The sequence below is a fragment of the Callorhinus ursinus genome, unplaced genomic scaffold (assembly GCF_003265705.2).
Source record: "Callorhinus ursinus isolate GAN/ISIS: 27379988/994484 unplaced genomic scaffold, GSC_fseal_2.0 scaffold13, whole genome shotgun sequence".
In the NCBI taxonomy this organism is placed as follows: domain Eukaryota; kingdom Metazoa; phylum Chordata; class Mammalia; order Carnivora; family Otariidae; genus Callorhinus; species Callorhinus ursinus.
In genome coordinates this window covers 5771939-5792188 of record NW_027397075.1, presented here as the reverse complement: position 1 = coordinate 5792188, position 20250 = coordinate 5771939, and the positions used below count along the sequence as shown (strand labels likewise).

Genomic DNA, 20250 nt, shown 5'->3' with positions numbered 1-20250 from the left:
GGCACTCACCTGGCACGTTAACCGACTTCCCAAGGAGGAGCTTCTCACTGCGCAGTGATGCGGGACTTCAGAGTGGCCGGCTCTAGCACGGGGCCCAGGACCTGCTGCTCTCCCCGCCCAGCGCGCCCCGTCTGGGCAGCGGGGCCCCGAGCTCCCCGCCCTGGGCCGGCCGCGCTCAGTGCTCTCACCCTCTGGAGGAGGGTTGTGCTGAGACAGCCGCGGGGGTGACTCTGGAAGAGACCTTGCTGGGACCTGGAAAGAGCCCCCGGGGGCTTGGCGGCAGCCGCAGCTCCATGACCCTTCCTCCGTCCTGGTGCTCCGGGAAGGCTGCCAGAGGAAACAGAGGATGCCCGGTGAAATTTGACTTTCAGATAAACGATGAATAATTTCTTAGTTCAAGTATGTCTCAATATTGTGTGGTACGTAGTTGAATACTGAGAAATTATTGAGTCATGAATTATTGAATATTGAGTTATGAATACTGAAAAATTATGCATTGTTTATCTGAAATTCAGCTATCACCCAGCATCCTGTAATTTTGTTTGCTAAATCGGGCAACACTTAAAGAATCTCCCTGCCGTGCTCAGGGCCTTGGCTTTGTGGGGACTCTAATCCCGAGATCAGGGCAGGTTCTGGGCAGGTTCTTGAGTGCCTGTGAGCGCAGCCGTGTTCAGCAGACTGTTGCCGAGCCCCTCCCGGGGACGGCTGTGTGCTGGCGGGGGCAGGGGGGAGTGCCCCACTCCGTCTCTGGGACCTCGTTCATGCACACGCAACCCAGACACTCTCAGCGCCACCACCTCATGTCGTGTGACATGAGTCAGAGTGCGTCTCCTCTCACGCTCTCCTGAGGATGGGTGACCCCCTTCTTCCTGTCCTTGCTCACCCCATGTGGCTCTCAGAGTTTCCTGCCCCGCCCCCATGCTATCCAGGGTGCCTTTGTGGTAAGCCAGGACCCCCAGGGCAGAATCGGTCGGGCCCCTTATTTCAAAATTATTAAGGATGTCGAGCCGGGGACGGCAGACCATCACACAGGTCCGAGTTCTAGTGCCCTGCAGGCACACACATGTGGGAGGCCGGCAGTGCCGCCAAGAGCCAGGCAGACACGGGGGTGGAGTGGGGGGTGTGAGTGAGGAGGGTCAGGAGCATGGAGCCCTGGAGCGCAGAGGGCTGGAGAGACTGCATGGACCTGGGGGCCCGTGGCTGCCGCAGGAGCCCTGCTGCCCAGCCACAGCCTGGGGGGCCCTCTGCTGCCACGGAGCCTCGTGTTTGAAGAGGAGGTACAATTTGTTTATCAATAAAACCTTTCTTAAATAGCGGTGACTGATTCATATTTTGGAAAATTCCCATGTTGGCAAATTAAGCGTGGTCTCTGGAAGACAGCATTTAGTGGGATGAATAATTACTTTGGCCTGTGTGGTCCCTGGGTCTGTTGGTGTGTCCCACACAGGCCTGTGACCTCCACCAGCGACACAGCAGTGAGCCTTGGGCTCATGGTTCAGTCCCCATCAGCATACTTGGCTCGCTGTAGGTGCTCCATACATAATGGCCACAGTTGTAAGACTTCATTCATTCGTGGGAACACACCGTGGGTGGTTGTGGGGACCCGCTGTGCCTCTCTTAGTAAGAATATCATGAGCGTCTTCCCTGTTCTTCAATGGGATGGCCCATATAAAGCCTAGACACCATTTGCACGTGGCAGTTACTCAGTCCACTAGCTGTCTATCTGGTATGATGGATTGCTGTGTCTTCTATGGGCGGTTTTTGGATGGGCAAAGAGAGCATGCCTCAGCTTCCCTGTGTGTGTATGTTTTCTCAGGATGCCAAGTTTGTGGAGGAGCGGAGGAAGCAGCTCCAGAATTACCTGCGCAATGTCATGAACAAGGTCATCCAGGTGGCCCCCGAGTTTGCTGCCAGCCCCAAGAAGGAGACCCTCGTGCAGCTGATGCCCTTCTTTGTGTAAGTACGGTTCCCGTGGGCCCTCCACCCAGCACTTCGTCCTTCCCCTCCCCCGAGGTAGGCCAGCGAAGTGTGTGTGTGTCCTCGCCACGTTGGGGCCCAGGTGTTCCCGGAGCCGTGAGCCGGGATGCTGCGGGCCGCGGAAAGGGCTTCGAGACCGCGAGTCTGCAGATGAGCATGGTTGAGCTGAGGTTTGCAGCTAAATGCAGGCCTTTGCGGTTTTGTACTTCATACCTTCTGATCAAAGGAGAGATTAATTTTCTCTGCAGCTCACAGAATGTTCCAGAACCAAATCGGTCTGTCACTCTTGCCTCAGTGGCTAATGGACACAAGGAAACATTCTCAGACTCCCACTGCTACTGACTTGTTATATTAATATGAAAATAATTTGTGACCTAACTTAAAATTAGGTATAAATTTCTTGTTCTTATATCTCATAAAAGTGAAAACGAAAGCCATTGGTTGACGTGTCAAGCACTTACAAAATCATTACCATTCAGAATTGTTAACACAGTGGATGTTGCTGTTTTTCTGACACTAAAGCTTTGCTCACAATGGCACGCAGCACATTCTTTTTGCTTGCCCCGTGTGGTGCCCCTGTGTTTCCGTGCTGATTCCATGTCCCCTCTTCGATCCCATTGCTGGGGAACGTCTGTGCGGCACCTTGGGGCAGGTGGTCGTCACTTGGTGTCACTACTTGATCACTGATGAGTCCACTCTGTGCTGTTAAGTCTGTTACTAGCCTGACCCATTTATACCCTGGAATTGGGACTGAGGTGATGGAGCAGACTTGGTTTTTTATTGAGCCTTCAGATGCTATAGAACATAATCATATCATTTCTAGAATATTAGCATCATATGGACACGAGATGGAAAACCCCATATGGCAAACCTGTGGATCCCAAAAAGGGGATTGGGATTCGTTAGTTGAGAAGCACTGGTCTGGGTCTTTGTGATGGCTCAGGGTAAATAAGAGTTGCTTTGTAGTCTAGCTCTCGAAAACAGCACGTAAGGGCTTGGGGGCCTGTCCTCATTACCAGTGATGCTCTAACTTCAGACCAGAAGCTTACTTTGCTTGTGTCCGTAGGGGCGCCTTTGGGTCACACTTCCCGGCATTTCCAGGTTGAACTTCCAACCAGACAGACATTGGCCTGACTGCCCCTCTTACTGCTTGCAGCTTGCTTATGTTTTTCTCATTGTTTCAGGGCTTTTGTGAGAAGACAAAGCCTGTATTCTGCCTCGGGTAAAAGGCACCTTTTTTCCTGGATGCACCAGATGGGAAACTACATTTTTCTCTCATTTACTTGTGATGCTGGGGCCTTGGTTTCGCTGTTTTGAAAGCGCTGTAATAGCTCACAAGGGGAATTCCCATTTTCTAAAGGCAGCCCCCTGGCTGGGATGCGTGTTGGAAATTAACCTGTCACCGAGTCCTGTGCGTTTGGGCTAAATTTTCTGATGAAAACCGAGTTTGAGAGTCGGTCCTAAGACCCTGACGCAAAGCAAGGCTGCCTGCCCGAATCTGAGAGGGAGGAAAGACTGTTCAGAGCAAGCTGGTGTCCTTCCTGCCAGGTATGGGCAGCCCTGGCGTCTCTGGCTGAGTGTTTACCAAACATCAGCCTGAGGGATGGTGGAAACTGTACATTCACTGAGCATCTCAGTGTGTGGGGTAAGCGGGGCCGTGCCGGTTGCCATTCATCAGAGCTGTGAGAGAAACCTTTTGTGCCTAATTAGCACAGAGAACATAGGGTTTGCTGTCACGGGCTTTAAAAAATACAAAGAATTTCAGTAAGAGACTGTGGCAGATGACACAGTATTGACACCAGACTTCTGAGTAAACACTAATCTAGACTCCAGTTGGGATTAAGCCACTTTTCCCCTTTGGCTTTCGTTGCAGTCCACATTACGCTGCCCTGTCCTCTGTCTTTTTTGAGTGAGTTGGGATTCCAGGTCAGAGCTTGCGGATCAGTTCATTTTGGGGCAATGGAAGATGAACATTGGCCAAATGCGTCCATGCTGGTGAATCTCCATATGGTAATTTCCTCTTTGTGTGTGCCTGCAGAAAACAGTGTGCCTGGCCTTGTGCTCGAGAGCTCGCCCTGAGAAATTCCTAGTTAAAAAAAACTCTCTTGTCTAAGGAAATAAACCCCACAAAGCATAATTATTCTTATAAATCTTGGCAGATTTCCTCAGCTCTTTCAAATGCCAATTTAGGATTCTAAAAAGCCCTTTTAGCTACTGAACAGAAATGAACTTACTTAAGGATGGCGCTGCCTGCCTCCTTTCATTATTGAGCACTTACTATAGGTATGAGTACGTGGCTGAGTGTTTCCCCTGCTTGATCTCATCCAGTCTTCCTGAGAACCTATGAGGTGGAACCTTACAAACTTGCCAATAACAGGGCAATTTGATAAGCTTCCCCTCAGAAGTGCTGAGGAGAGTAAGGCCCAGAGAGGTTCCCTGCTGACCCCAGGGTTACCCAGCCAGCACGTGGGGAGCCCAGGCTATTTGGCGCCATATCCCATGTTTCGGGACAAACCTGCAGCCAGTGCATTGAGCCGGCCCCTCTGACCTGTTTCATTTGACCAGTCCAGTGGGCTTGTGTTATTTGTCTTAATTGAAGTGATGTCAACATCAAAATATTAGATGGTGTCAAAAAAAGAAAATGAGGTATCAGAATTGGTCATGTCCTATTATGGGCTGAACACTTGTATCCTCCCAGAATTTCTGTGTTGAAACCCTAACCCCAGTGTGATCATATTTGAAAGTAGGGCTTTAGGGAGGTCCTTAGGTTTAGAGGAAGTTATAAGGGTGACACGATGGGGTTAGTGCCCTTCTAAGAAGAGAAAAGAGGCACTAGAGTTCTCTCTCTCCCCCTCCCCCCATGTGCGGACACAGTGAAAGGCAGCCATCTACAAGCCAGGAAGAGAACCTTCACCTGGAACCCAATCTGCCTGCCCTTTGGTCTTAGACTTTTCGTCTCCAGAACAGTGAGAAATCACTGTGTGTTAGGGCAGCAGGGGCGGATGAATCCCCACCCCAGCCCCTCTCCCTCAGCCTCCCTTGGCTGTAGTGGAACAGTGCTGGCCTGCCCTCACTGAGAACCACTGCTCCCGTAGTCTTCTGGACTCCGAGCAGCCCTTCCCTGGCTGTTTTTCTCGTACACTCACTTGCGTTACCTGCCTGGCCCCTGCTAGAGGCTTGAGTTTGCCGTCCTGCCTCTTACCCACTGCTCCATCTAGGGGGATGGGGGACCGGACTCTCTGTTACTCACAATGTGTTCCCCTCACACTCTGCTCCCACGCATGTTCTACGAGGTGGTCTGCTACTGAACTTCTAAAGGTGGTCCTGTTCCATCTTGGGCGGGAGAGGGAAGGTGAGCAGGGGAATCGAAGCAAGTGGGTAGAATTTGCTCATTTTCCTTCATCAGTCTTCCTTAAAACCTTCAGGCTTGTGCAGCCTGGAGTCCAGTATCCAACAGGACCTGCTTTTGCACGCACGTTTCTGTGTCGTTTTTTCTCTTTAATGTGTCCGGATTTCACTGTGTTCTGCAAGGGGCATCATGGCTTCCAAGTATCTGCCATCTGCCCAAATCTGAGAGTCGAAAAATCAGCTGAATTCCCTCTCCAAATCTTTCTGCCTCCCGTTGTCTTCCTTGCCAATGCCAGCAGCAGTCTGAATTAGAAAGCAGGACGGTAGAAAGCAGGCCATTTCTTTTCCATTTTGAACTCTGTGTATCAGGTGGGGACCAGAATCTGCCCCCAAAATGGTGGGCAGATGAAGAGTGGCCCCCAGTAGCCGCCTCCTTCGGAGCCCCGTGTTGTTTGCATCCTCCTGGCATTCCAGGGAAAGGTGGGCGCCAAGACGTGGTACGTGGCAGATGTTACCCCAGACACTGGGGGGGGGGGGGGGATGTCAGGTGCTCTTTTGAAAGCCTGTTAATGAGGGAGGCTTGGAATCCAAGAATTCAATCCACAGAACTGGACCACAAATCGGTGAAGGCTTAAATGATGTTGTGCTGTCATTTAGCACATTATTAAAATGTTTTCTGCAGAGTAATTCGTCCTTGGGAAATGCATCATGTTCTGCTGTTCCTGAGGGGACAGGAAAAGTTGCTGGGGGCAGAGGCTGGGGTCATGTAGGTCACAGCATAAATTCCCAACTGAATTTTCAGCAGAAAATGTGGTCAATGTTTGCCCTCCACCATCCCCCCCCAATCTGCTGTTCCTAAAGCTGTTGGATGTATTTCTTGCTGAGCTTCGAGCTGCCATGTTCTCCCATTGAGCAGGGGTTTAGCTCAGGGAGGAAATGCCCCAGCCCTGCACCACCAGGGAGACCCTGGGTCTCTGGTTGAGAGCTTTGGCTTTGCAAGTTGAGCATACCCCAGTTTGGCACCTTCCCAAATACCTGGTCTTGCATCTCCCCTTGGCTGGCTTCGCTGATTTACATCAGCTACCCGGGCCCTGAAAGGCAGAGGAGTTTGAGATTCCCAGTAGCCAAAAGAAAGGGCGGTGAGTTTGGAGTCCGTGATAGTCCCCAGCTCTGCCACGAAGGAGGATGTCGACCTCGGGCAAGGATTTGACCTCTGTGTCTTGTGTCCTAAAGAGTATAAAACAGGAAGAGTCGTACCAGGGTCGCTGACCTGTTGGGCTATTCAGTGAGGGCACGTGAGAGAACCCGCACAGTGTCTGTTCTGTGATGGCTGCTAATCATGAGACTCACAAGAAAGAGGAGGAGAGAATCCTCATAAAATCCCATGGACATTTCTCTCTTTGTCTCTTCATGCAGCCATATGTCCATCTATCCCTACAAGTAAAAAACTGGACATGTAAGTGATTTGCCCACAGTTCATCTGAATTATTCCTAAGGCCAGCCTCTCCATCCATCCTTCCTCTACTGGGGCTCTCCCGCTCCAGACAGTGACTCAGGGCCTGGGGAAACCAGGTGCGGCAGCTGAGCTCTGGAACTTCAGGGAGGAGGAGAGGTCAGCCTGGGTCCAGGTGGCAGTGCCCTTCTGTAGGGGTCAGGCCTCTCCCCCAGGAAAGCACCCCGTCGCTTGGGAGCTCATTGCCATGGGCCTCTGCCCTGGGGGACCTGCTGCCCTGTTGCTCTCCTGGAGAGGTGATGGTGCAGTGCCATCTGATCCCCTGCAGCCCAGCCAGGCTCCATCCAGGGCTCCTTTCAAGGGATGTGGAGGAAGTGCTCACCCCAGGGTGCTGGCCCTCCACAGCCTCAGGGCTCTGGCCCCAGGGGACGGGAATGAGTCCCTCCATTTGAAAGTGACAGGGGCACCAGCTCCTCTTCTCTGATACTCAGGTAACCTCCGTGTCCCCCAGGCATCCCACCACCCAGTGATCGTGTTCTCCCTCTGCCATCTCTTTCTGCTGGGTGGGCAGTGGGGCGAGGTCAGGTTCACAGAGGAAGCGGGAAGGGGAGGAGGAAGAGGGTGGTGCAGCTTTAACGAGTTCCAGAGAAAATGGGGGACGCTGGAACACCTCCAGAACAGCGCTCTGCTGGGTGGGCACATGGAATGTCCCTGTCGAAGGAGCCTGCGTTCAGCAAACATTTTCATATGGTCACTGAAACAGAGCACCTACATAGTACTCAGCAAGCACTGGGGTTATTAGTAGAGAGCAAAACAGAAAAAAAGATTAAAAAAAAAACAAAACACCTCTGCTTTTATGGAGTAGGGGAGTTAAAAAACAAACATATAGGCTGTCAAGTAATAAGGTCTTTGAAGACAGTTAATGCAGAGCCAGAGCCTAGATTTATACAGTGACGTTTTCCATCAGATGATCAGGACCTCAGGGGCCTCTCTGAGGGAAGATCTTACAAATTTCTGGGGGAAGGGTGTGCAGTTAGGGGGAAGTACAAAGGCCCTGGGGCAGATTGAGGCCAGAGTGGCCGGAACAGAGAGAACAAGGGAATGAGGCTGGAGAGCTCAATAGAGCCAGACCGTATGGGGCCTTGGAGGCCCCAACAATGACTTTGAGCTTTATTCTCAGTGAGTTGGGAAGACACTGAAGGGTTTAGAGCAGGGGTGTGATAATGACCTGGTTTGCATTTTTAAAACTTCACTCTAGATGTGCGAGAGAGAATAAAATTGGAGAGGGGTAGGTGGCAAGGCTTTCGTTAGGGTCTGGGCGGGAAGAGTTGGTGTCTTGGCCAAGGTGATGAGAAGGGCAGGCGAGGAGTGAATGGACCCCGGTGTGTTTGAGGACGGGCTGTCAGGTATCAGAGTCCGGGATGACACACCCAGCATCCCGCCAGGCCAGGCAGATGGAGAGATGCCCCAAGTCTACTCCGTGTAGGTCATCTCTGTATTCAAGTCAACACACGTTTATTGAGTGCCTCCTCTGTATAGGCCCCTGGGCTAGCAGAGAGGTTGGCAGGGGTATTATACAGATGACTAAGACATGGACCTGGTCTCGGGGGCATGTATGGGGCATGATATTACCAGGCCACGTGTCTTTCATTCATTCATTCAATAGGAGCTTGCAGTGTGCCTCATCATATTCACACTGCCCGGTTTGTATCCCGGCTCTGCCACTGATGGGCTGTGTGGTCTTGAGGAAGTCACAAGCTCTCCCGGGCCTCAGTGTCTTCATCTGTACAATGGAGGTATTCGTAGCTCCACCTCATGGGGGGGGTGCCTGAGGGCGCCACGAGCGCGTCTGTGTCAGGCCCTTCGAACAGCGCCTGGCGCATAGTAAGCATGTACTTGTGGAACTATTTTTACCAGCAGAAAGGAAGCACGGGGGAAGGAGAGTCTGGGGAGCAGACGTTTTGGAGGAAGTGATAAACTTAAGGTATTAAAAAAAAATGAAAAGCTACAGAAAGATAGGAGATCAAGAAGTAAACGTCACTCGACTGAGTATTGTGGAGACCACCCCCCGTCCCGTGATCAGCGTCAAGCTGCTTTTGTAATCTTGTAGAAATTGCTAATACTTATGTAAGTCGGAGCCAGATTCTACGCAGAGTTCTGTAGTTTGCCTTTTTCATTGACTAAAGCTGGCTCATTCCTGGCGAAAGCCACATAGTATCCACTGCAGCGCCTGTTTGATAATTTATTCCGCCCTTGCTCTCTTGGAACATTTCAGAGGTTTCCAGACTTTTCTCCCTCCAGCAGTGTTGCCGGGAATGTTGCAGTAGGTATACATTTCAGCACAGAGGTCTGTAGGATTGATTTTTAGAAGCCATTCTGGCTCAGAGGGCAGGTGCATTTAAAAATTTTGACAGATGTCACTAAACCCCACCCTCTTATGCCACTTTGATATGCAGAATTTTGATAGGCGCAGAAGGGTAAGATGTTCTTTTCGCTGTACCCAGAGAACAGGGGTTGGCTCCTGCAGTCAGGGTGCCCCAGAAAGCAAGGCTGGGACCTGGGGTGGAAGGTCTTGAGGGAGTTTCTGTCCGGGTTTCTGGAAGGGGTGCCCGTGCAGGCCTTTGGGCTCAGGTCTGTGCTTTCGGAAGACCATGCCGGCAGCTGGGGTGGCGGGGAGTGGAGCAGTGAGGGATGGCAGGGTGCTTTCACGGTAACCCAGAGAAACAGTGGGGCCTGGACCGGATGATGACCAGTGTTTGAGGATGAATGTCTGGGCAAATGATGTGGCCAAGGGGACAGAAGAGAAGCCCATGTGGGAGCAGATGAGGGGAAAACCAGGCGCTGGATTTAGAAGCTAGTCTCTATGGGGTCCTGAGGGTGAGTTGGGAGCCAGGTAAGGGGCTGGGATGCGTGTCTCCAAGGATTGCACTTGCTGAGCCTCGCATCAACTGGAAACTCCTTCCTGGCATCTCTCAGGAAACCTGCATATTCACATCTCAAGAGAAATCCGTCAAGAAATCAGGAGAAAGCGTTGCAGTTCTCTTCTGGAAATTTCAAGTGCCGTAATCAACATCGCGTGTGAAGGGATCCACAGCGAGGAGGCGACAGAAAACCAGGAAGGGGTTCGTGGAGGAAGATGGCGGCGGTCCGCGGGTTATCTCTAACGACCGCGGCGCTGAGGGCGGTCGCTCCTTGGGCAAGGGGCAGGCTCCTTGCGGCCTCTCGCGGACCTCAGGCTCGTCGGGAAGCGTCGTCCTCCAGCCCCGAGGCCGGCGAAGGGCAGATCCACCTCACCGCCAGCTGTGTCCAGAGACTTCTGGAAATCACCGAAGGGTCAGAATTCCTAAGGCTGGAGGTAGAGGGAGGTGGATGCTCCGGATTCCAATACAAATTTTCACTGGATACAGTTATCAACCCCGACGACAGGCAAGAAGGAAGGGGTGGGTCCTCAGAGAATGTGTGGGAGGGATAAAGCACGTTTATTTCAAATTTAAAAGGTTTGCTAAGAACGCCTGACACCACCCTTCTCACACAGTGGGAATACAGTGAAGATTTGTTGTCATGATTCAGAATAACTATGTTATAGGAGGAAGGTTGGCTTGCCTAGGTCCGTAGTGTAGAGTCAGGCTGGACTGGATTCCAGGCCTAAATCCCTAAACATTTACCAGTATTATTCCATTGACTCTTTTTGCCTCAGAGAAAAGCAGCACCTGTTAGATAATAAGGAATGCTTCTCCTGTATTGGGAAAACAGGATGTGCACCCCAGGGCTCAGAGAGTGTTATGGTTTTGGTGGTTGTGATAGTCATTAATGTCTTCCTCCTGTTTTTTTCAGGGTATTTGAACAGGGTGGGGCAAGAGTGGTGGTTGACTCTGATAGCTTGGCCTTCGTGAAAGGGGCCCAGGTGGACTTCAGCCAAGAACTGATCCGAAGCTCATTTCAAGTGTTGAACAATCCTCAAGCACAGCAAGGCTGCTCCTGTGGATCATCCTTCTCTATCAAACTTTGATGCTGTGCTCGCTTTGGCAGCACATACACAAACTTTGATGTGATGACAGGTGACCCAGAGATTGCTACCACTTGTACCAATCTGAGGAACCTGGGATTAGTAGAATTCTAGAGGTTTCCTTCCAAAAAAAAAAAGAAAGAAAAGAAAGAAAACCAGGAAGGGCTGACACACAGAGGTGGTGAAGGTCGACATTTCCAGGAACCAAGGCAGGAACCGGTAGGAGAGAAATGGTCACGATCGAATTAGTCAGGCTTGGTTTTAGCTGCTGCCACACTTTAAGTGTGTGTTCATGGCTCCGTCTGCTGCAAACAATGAGTCATTCTTGCAAATAAAATAAATACTAATAACCCTATGTGCACAGTATACTTGATGTGAATGGTCTTCTCAGAAATAAGTTTTGGAAGCACAGTGAGAGATTTCGACCCCCAGTCCTGTGTGGTGCTGCCGACCTTGGTGGGGGCATTGGCGCGCTGTGTTCTTACAGGAACGGTATCCAGTAGTGCGCACTGGTGTGGTCCAGCGTTGGGGTGTTCACGTGAGGCTGCAGTTCTTTATAAAAACCAACAAACTTCCTGTGTCTTATTTAGGGAAGCAATCTTTTTAGATTTCCAAAGTAATAAACAGCACAGAGAACGTCAGGAATGTTTGAGGAACAAGTTGTGATTTGGGAAATTGCCAAGAATGCCCAGGAAAGGCTCTCAAACCCTGGAGAGTCCTCTCCTGCAGGAATTGGGGAACCCTCCTTGGGAGACAGTCTCCTGACACAAACTTGGCACTGGTCACCGCAGACGTGGGGAAGGGTGCCCAGCGAAGCGGGAGAGGAGAGGCGGTGACAGCGAGGGATGGACGTGGGGGACGGGGCAGGCCCTGTGGGGCCGGCGAAGCAGCAGGAGGGGGAGGCACAAAGCTGGGTCAGGGTCATGTTGCCCAGAGAAGCCTCCCTGCACACACAGGAGTTGCAAAATGAGCCCCAAGTCCCGGAGCAGGAAGAATAGCAAGCTGTCCTCTTTGTTTGCTGCCAAGTTGGCCGCGGACCCACAGAGCAGGTGATTCGGCACAGCTGGGGTGGCATCCCCGTCACCCTCGCCGGGGAGAGTGGGGCGAACGCGCCATCCAGGGCAGCAAAGGGGAAGCGGCACCTGCCCCCGCCCAGCCCGCCTGTCGCGCCTCCAGGTGGGGCCGGGGTCCAGCTCCCCAGCTCTGCGGGGAGATGCGGCACCTCTGACAGGCCTCTCTGGGCGGGGGCCAGGCTCTGGGACTGGCAGCGGTCTGGGGCTGAGGAGGGCCCTTTGCGGTGGTTCCGCACAAGGGGGGGAGTTGCTTCTGATGCAGAGCACTTCACATGTAGTTCACAGCTTCCGCCTGGAAATTCAGTGACGGGCACCCCTCTTCAGGAGCCATGCCCTTTGCTGCTGGGATAACCTACATAGAGGCCACTGGGGCTCGCGGAATCTTTGGCCCCTTTTCTGCTGCGTCCCAACAAAGCACCAGCACAGTGGGGGTAAAGCACTAACGTGCCCCCCCCCAAGTTCACAGGGGACCCCGAGCAGGCTTGTATGGAGGAGAAAGTCTTTCCCGCCACAGCCTTTGTCACTGTTTTCACCTCCACACCTGCCCCGTCATTATGACCCAGGTGTGTTGTTTGGGGGCGGAGGCAGTGTGCCTCCGGGACGGACACCCTTAATGGGTGGGCAGCTCCCTCCCGACTTGTTTCTGTGATCTCTCAGCATCTTGCTTCTTGATGGCACCTTCCCCCCAACCTGAGAGCAGGCGAACGAACGTCCCCAAGTTTACCCCTACCGACTGAGGGATGATGGCAAATTCAGATGCCTGTAGGTCCAGGCAGGTCACTTAAGGGAGAACGCCCTCGAGGTGTGACCTCAGGGAGGGGTGTGGGTCCCGTCTGAGAGGGTCAGCCGCTGCTCTCCCTGGGCGGTTATTAGTATGTGGATCTGCAGGTGGCCAGATCTTCGAATTCTCCAGAGGGCAGAATCCCTTCTCTCAGTATAAAAAATCTGATTTTGAAATTAGCTGTCAACTAATTTGGGTGGGGGCTGCATACAGCCCGTTGTTTCTCAAAAGGCTTCCAGGGCAAACAGGATCTGCGTTAGACGAAGCTGCTGAGCACAGGAAGAGACGCAGGGTGGAAGGTGGTGGTCACTCCTTTGATCCCAGGGGACGATGATGACCACATACTGACCAGGGTCGCTCTGACAGCTAGCCCTCGGGACACGGCAGCCCCCGCCATCCTGACAGGGGTGCCCTCGGCGACGGGCCATCGGAACAGTGCACAGGCGGGAGGAGCCTGCTCGCATCCAAGTGCAGCCCGTCAGCCCCGCCCCCTCCCCGTGTGGCGGGTTCTGGACCCCCAGGGAGGGCTCCGCGACTGGTCGTGTGTCCGACTCTGGCGGGCAGACCGCCTGCCTGAGCCGTCCCCCTCTTGTCTTCGGCAGTTCTTTCTGCTTCTCGTCGTCGCTGCGAGCCTCTCGGGCAGGGCCTGTTGACCTGTAGAAGAGGAACACAGCCAGTCATGATGGGGTTTTCTTTCTAGAAGCTCACGAAGAACGGAGGGTCCCGGGAGGGCATTTGGGTCTTTTCCTGGGAATTGGTCACAGGTTATGAGGGTTGAAAAGGAAGTCTGGTATTTTCACCTGCTAAGTTCAAGAAACAGCTCTTGGTCACAAGTAAAACTTGCCTCAAGGGGTTTCACGCAGAGTAGCTGGGGTTGGCCCCTCTCTTGTTTCTGTTGGTGTCTCTAGGTTGGCTAGGTTTCCGCTGCTCGATGCCCTGCCCTCCTGAGCCCTGCTGGGTTTTCTTGTGCCCCGAGCCCCAGGGTTCTCAGCTGGGGCCTCTGTGCCTCCCAACCCCAGGGACAGGTGGCAATGAAGGGAGACATTTTGGGCTCTCACAAGGCGGGGGGCATGCTACTAGAATCTCGTCGGGTACAGGTCAGGGGTCCTGCTAAAACTGCTAGAGTGCGCAGGACAGCCCCTCACAACAGAGAGTGTCCTGACCCCCGGTGTGAGGAGCGCCAAGACCGCGGGCCCTGATCCCGCTCGAGAAGCTGTTGTGTTGTTGACTCTTAGAAAACCCGCAGCAAAGCTCTGTGGCTCCCGGCCAAGAAGAAAGGAGGCGTGAGGCCAGGAGCTCTTCTGAGATTAAGTGCTCTCATGTCCCCTGTGCGGTTGGCGTTCCTGTGCCCTCCTGTCAGACAGACGAGCCCCCGCCCGTGACGGGACCCGGCCGTGGTCTCGCAGCTGGGACGTGGGCTGGGTTCACGTGGCTCTGCGGTCTCTACTCCTGGTCACCATTAGGTCACAATGAAGCATATAATATGGTCATCAATCTCTTCATGACCGGTGATTTCCAAGTTCCCCGCTACGGGTCCTAGTGTCCCCAGGAAAGGTAGCCTGGGCTCTGTCACACCCACCTCCCCTCCGGAGGGTGTGTGGTGTGGGCTCCAGGCCCTGGCTTTAAACCGGCTCCCACCGTGGTCACATGGCACGCATCTGTGACGGGGCCCCTGGGGGGTGCTGCCCCAGGTCCTACCCATCTCCCCCTCTTTGGGGTTAACTCCCCACATAAATGTTGCAGAAAGGCCTGGAGATGGGGCCCAGAGGGGTTAAAAGCACTAAGGAGGGTTCCAGCCCAGGTGAGAAAAGCGGTCTTAGCTAACTGCCCCCCACCCACTTCCCAGCCATCTCCTTCCTCCCTGGGCTGCTCGTGGGCCGCGGCCCCTTCCTGTCCTTCATGAATCTAATGTACCCGGGGTGTTCACCTGGACTGGAAAGGAGAACCTACGTCCTGCTTCGGCCCTGGGAACACTGTCCTCTGAGCACACAGTCAGCTGGCTCAGCAAGCCTCACTCAGAAGAGAAGGCAGGTCATGGACGGAGGAAAAACAGAATTCCTTGTTTCGGTTGCTCTTTTTCACACAAGAGACCTTGCTGTGGTAGCATCATGGATGTTTTTCTCACTAGCTCGTTCTGGGAAGGCAGGTTGAGAAGTTACTAATGCAACAGGAAACAAGGCATTCTGTTGGAGTTTGGGATGCGGCTTGTTTTAGGACTTTCACCTTAAAGGTAGGCGCAGAGTGGCATCGTCGTTAAGAGAAAGGGCTGCAGTCCCACAGGCCTAGAGGCCTGGCCACTTACCAGTTCGGTGATCTTGCATTAGACGTCTTAATGACTCTGTGCCTTGAGTTCCCCATCTGTGAAATGGGACTGACAGTGGGTCCTCCTTCAGAGGGCTGATTCAGAGAGATAACGAGACCGGGGCTGAAGCACTGAGTGCTGGGTACATGGTAAGCCCTCGGCTGTGGCTACTGGAAAACTCTTCGCTGCATCAGCTGTTGGCGGAGTCTACACAGCTCATGTGCGCAGACCTTGGAGCTCCGGGGCTTTCAGAGGAACACCCAGCAAGCACATTCACTGAGGATCGGGGCGGGGGGCACAGGAGTCTTCATGAGTCTTGCCGCCACAGTCACTCCCTTTCTTTCCAGATATCAGTCAAGTTGATCTGGGAGGCTGAGGCTCTGTGTTCCTGTCAGCGTGAAGTCGGCATCCCTGTGACCAGGCTGCCGGGTGCCATATTCCCCCAGAACAGCCGACCTTTTCACTGCAGTAGACTGTTGTGTTTGAGGGACGGTCAGATTTCCTTATAATGGATAAGTCCACGCTCACAGGACGAACAACCACCGTTTGGTACCTCCCTGAAAGAGCAAGACCTCGGGTCCCAGGTCACAAGACCTGTACCACCTAGCGGGCTTGTGCCCTTGACCGCTCTGTGCCTCAGTTTCCCCATCTGTAAAATGGGGCCAGTAGCATGGGCCTCACGGGTTTGGCAAGAGGATGCCATGCAGTGTCACCCAGTAGGAGCTTCTCCAAGGGGACTTATTTTAGCTGTGGTCGCATTTCACTTAGTCCTTTGTTCAGACTCTCACTCCAGTCCCAGAATGATTTCAGCTGGCGGCTTAAATAGTATTACAGTTGCCTGTCCTACTTCCTGTCTTTTATTTTTAAACATCGGAGCATCTGAAAATTCAGTGTGGAGCAAGGGAAGCAGATTAGGTTATTTTGGGCACAGTAACCTCCATCCTATTTTAGGGTGAGCAGAGAAATAACAAGTAATAAACGTTCTCTGATACCGAGGAGGTGAGACTGCAGCCCACAGGAGGTTGGCGGCTCTCTGCCCCCCCTCCCCAGTTGTCCTGTCGCACAAAGTGTGGTCCATCCGCCGTCACTGTCTTCTCAGTGGGCCAGCGCACCGCTCTCCCGCCCGCACTGGTTAGCTGAGATCTGTGGGGGTAATTGGAATGGAGACTGTGGGGTGAGGTGTCCGGTGTGGACTGCCATGTCAGCACTGGGCGGCAAGACCCCACGGTCCCCTGGCGGCACTCAGTAATCACGGCGGCTTGGGCCATGGACTAGGAGGCCAGTTTCTGCGTCTGGGGATCCGCTGGCTGGCAGCTGGTCCAGGATGGCCTTGCCTGGGAATAGTAGGGCAGCGGGGGCCAGGGAGGTTGCCCGGCTGTGTGTGGCAGAGCAAGAACAGGGAAAGCCCAGCCCCCGTAGCACTTTCCAAGCCCTGACTGCGTCCTGTCTGCTAACCTCCTAACCTCCCGTCGGCCTTGGCGTCCAGGGTCAGAGCAGGAAGGCCCCGCAGAGTCGCAGGGCTAAGGACAAGGCAGAGAGCAGTGGATGATCGGGGCCATTTTTGCAACTAGCACAGACGAGTAATTTGTTCTAGGTGGGAGGTGGAAGTGCGTGAGCAGGGCAGTGGGGTGGGGGTCAAGGGCGCACCTGTGAGATTACAGGGCGAAGGGCGGAGGGAGGCCAGGGATGACCTCCCCGGCCATCCATGAACCAGCAGGGGGGCTCACTCCACTGTACTCCAGGCCACGTTAGGACCTTTAATGTTCTGACTAGAGTCCTGCTTGCTTTGACTTTGCAAAACAAAACAAAACAAAACAAAAAACAAAAAAACCCCATAAACCCTCTTTTTAAAATTAGCATACAGTAAAAGTAGCTCTTTTTTGTTTGGAGTCGAGGTCTGTGAATTTTCATGCATGTGTAGGTTTGAGCTTCCAGCACCGTCATATTGAGGATACAGACAGTTGCATCACCTCAAAACTCTCCCTCGTGCTGTCCCTTCACGGTCACACGCTCTCCCTCGCCCTAAGCCCCGGCGACCGCCTCTCTCTTCTCCATCACTACAGCTGTGTCTTTTCGAGAATGTCCTCCACGTGGACTCACACAGTAACCTCTGGAGACTGGCTTCTTTCACTCCTCGCCGTTCCTTTGAGATGCGTGCAAGCTGGGCGTAGCGTGAGGGGCATTCATTCCATTACGCGGGCGGGCGTGCCGCAGGGGATCCCCTCACGAGACGCGCGTTAGTCCCAGCTGCTGACAGTTTCGAGCTAATGTAAGCGTGCGTGTGCTTTTTATGTGGGCTACAGCTCTCATTTCTTTGGGGTGAATACCGAAGAGGGGGTCAGCTGGCTCCGTCAGTGTAAGAAACCGGCAGCCTAGGCTCCCGCGCGGCTGAGAGTTTCAGGTGCTCCTGTCGTAGTGTTCGCCTTGGCCGTTCTAAAGGGCGTGTAGGTCTTAACCGTGGTCTCAGCGGGCATTTCCCTACAGGCTAGTGATCTTGCTTCAGTATCTTTTCTCTGGGGAAGGTCTCCTCAAGTCTTGGGCCCATTTTTAAAAATTAGGTGTTTTGGGTTTTTTTTTTCCTGTTAAGTTTTGATGGTTCTTAATATATTCTGTGTGTAAACCCTTTGTCAGATAGGTAGTTTGTACATAATGCCTTCCAGTCTGTAGCTTGTCTTTTCATATTTCTCAACAGTGTCTTGTGTGTAACAAATCTTTTTAATTTTGATGAAATCCAGCTTCTCGGATTCTTCCATTATTGCATTTGGTGTCCTAAGAACTCTTTGCCTAAACCAGGGTCACGCAGATTCTTCTCTTAGGTTTCCTTCTCAAAGTTTTATATTTTACATTTAGGTCTGTGATTCATTTTCAGTTAACTTTGCGGTCAAGGTTAACAGACTCCCCGCAGCTGCTCCTGTGTCCAGAGCCGAGGGGAGGGGACCCAGAGAGGAAAGCACTGAGCGTTTACCCCACGGTCTTGGGACCACACAGCTCTTCTTAGGCGAGAGGAAGACTCCCCCCGTGTGAGCTTCCCGTGTCCGCTGGAACTAACCACCGCAAACCCACAGATCTGCACTCTTGCAGTTCTGGAGGCCAGAAGTCCAAGATCAGCCTCCGGACACTCAAGTCAAGGTGTGTGCAGGGCTGGCTCCTCCCCGGGGCTGCTGGGCAGAATCTGTTTCCTCGCCCCTTCCAGCTTCTGGAGCCACCACACTGGGGCCCTTCCTTGCACCACTTCTGTCGACTGCTCTGTGACTCTGCCGTCCTGCCTCCCTCTTACAAGGACGCTTGTGACCACCATGGGCCTCTCCAGAAAATCTGGGATCATGTCCTCATCCCAAATATCGAAATGGATCCTATCTGCAAAGTCCTTCTTGTCCATGTGCTAATCCCCTAGGAGTCACAGGGATTAGCACATGGACATCTTCGGGGAGCAGTTTTTCCCCGTACCACAGCCTCTCTTGGACTCCTGGGTGCTGAGGACGGCTGCAGACTGAGGCATGAGAGACCAGAGAGGGGAGAGAGAGAGACCCGCTCGCCTTCCCAACCGCTGTTCCCACCGTTCATGCCGCTTGCTGCTCTTTGGCCAGAGCCAGAGGGCTCACCTGGAGCCCTGCCCTTGTGTCCATCCCGCCCATCTCTGGGTGTGAGGCTGTCTTGACTCCAGGCCGGAGGGTCCTAGAGGGGAACAGTGGTAAACTCACTGCGGTTTTGATGGTGCATCAAATTCTGATTTTCTTCCCCAGCCCCCCACTTACTTCCTGTCCAGAGCCACTTAGTAGCTGCCTCATGCCTTCGCCACACATTTGATGGCGTTGATGCCTTCTTACCCAGATCTGGAATCCCTTCTGTCGTGTTTTCCACCCCAAAGTATTACAGAAGAGTGGTGCATGCAGAGAAGGGATGTGCTATGTGATAGAGGTATTATGTCAGGGAGTGAAGTCTCAGGAACGGATATCGCTAGTCATGATGGTCAGCATTTATTGAGCACTTTCTGTCTGCTCTTAATTCTTATTACTCTCCCTATGAGAGTAATTGCTGTGTTTAGGCGCATTTTAGATTAAGAAACAGGCTCGGAGAGGCTAATGAACTTGGCTGGGGCTCCATACTTAGTGAGTGATGGTGCTTGGTTCTCAGACCCAGATCATGTGACTGGAGGGGGGCAGGCCATAACCACAAAGTCTTGCAGTTTTTAACCCCCCCTCCTGAGCGCAGAGCTTGGCTACGTCTCTGGATTCACTGAGTCTCCTTTGGCTCCTGACACCCCATTACCACTGGCATCAGATGGGAATGTGCGTCCCTCTCTTGATTCCTGTCACCACATGCGCTTCCCTCCATAATGGAAGCCAGGGCCTTGTGCTGACTTGACGTGTGGACGTGTGTTTCTCGCTCCTTCAAATGTAAATGTCCAGGGGGCAGGAACCCTGCCTCTTCCCTTTTGGTCCCTCCGTGAAGCACAGTGCTGGAAATAATGAATGCCCTGTGAACACTTGCTGTACTGAACCACAGCTATTTTCCATGGATTCACAACAGGGAACGCCCCTGATAGGATGTTTTTTGATCCATTTAAGGAGACGTGGCTTGTCTGAAAAATGTTTACAATTCCACTTCGGTTTTCTTTTCCTTTTATTTTTTTTTTTTTCTTTAATTAGTAAAGCAGAGATAGACCTAATCACCAGTTAGCTCCAGTCCTGCAATACTCTCTCCTCCCAGACCATTCCCTAACCTAAGCCCCCATTTTAGATTCATCCGTGTCACCTGGGGCTCCTTCTAAGTGTGTCAGGCCTTTTCACTAGCATTTTACACATGGAGCTCATTGAATTGGCACCTCTGAGAGAGGTGGGACGTGTCTGTGTTCCCACTTCCTAGAGGAGAACTTTGGGCTTAGACAGAGGGAAGGACTTGCCAAAGATGGCACAGTCGGGTCTCATAGCTGGCGTTTGAATGCAGGCCTGAGCCCTACACTCCAGCTGCTGGAAGGCACGTCGTTCAGAGGACAGCCTTTGCGCTCAGACAGGTCTTGGTCCCAGGTTTCTTTGGCTAAAATCCACGTTTGTAAGCACGCTACTGTTCCCGCTCCTTTAGTAGAAAATAAGTTAGTAGCTAAAGGGCAAAATGGGGTAAAGGCATCTAGTAAGCTGTCAGGGCCCCTGAAAGCATGCAGAGTGCTACTGGTCTGAGTCTCTAAAGGTCTCAGAAGATCGTATGTGTCACGAGGGACTCTGGTTTGCAGAATCTCAGAAACTCACTACAAATGAGCTTAAGCTGAAAAGAAGTATTTATTCATGTAACTAGAAAGACAGGGGAGAGTGG

General features: G+C 52.7%; 2 protein-coding genes across 5 annotated transcripts in view; both read left to right on the top strand.

Annotated features, from left to right (window-relative positions):
- Positions 1-20250, top strand: part of SNX29 (sorting nexin 29) — a 510437-nt gene that overhangs the window by 451493 nt on the left and 38694 nt on the right. For all 3 annotated transcript variants that reach the window (XM_025855499.2, XM_073899502.1, XM_073899503.1), the window contains one exon: positions 1817-1956. In XM_025855499.2, coding sequence (XP_025711284.1) covers positions 1817-1956 — 140 coding nt within the window. The remainder of the gene's footprint in view (positions 1-1816; positions 1957-20250) is intronic.
- Positions 9904-10925, top strand: LOC112811430 (iron-sulfur cluster assembly 2 homolog, mitochondrial). 2 transcript variants are annotated; one of them, XM_025855501.2, is made up of 2 exons: positions 9904-10204; positions 10613-10925. In XM_025855501.2, the coding sequence occupies exons 1-2, from the start codon at positions 9915-9917 to the stop codon at positions 10785-10787; spliced, it is 465 nt and encodes a 154-aa protein (XP_025711286.1). In that variant the 5' UTR covers positions 9904-9914; the 3' UTR covers positions 10788-10925. The 2 variants fall into 2 exon arrangements, with proteins under 2 accessions (XP_025711286.1, XP_025711287.1); XM_025855502.2 differs by having other exon boundaries at positions 9904-10218; positions 10613-10915.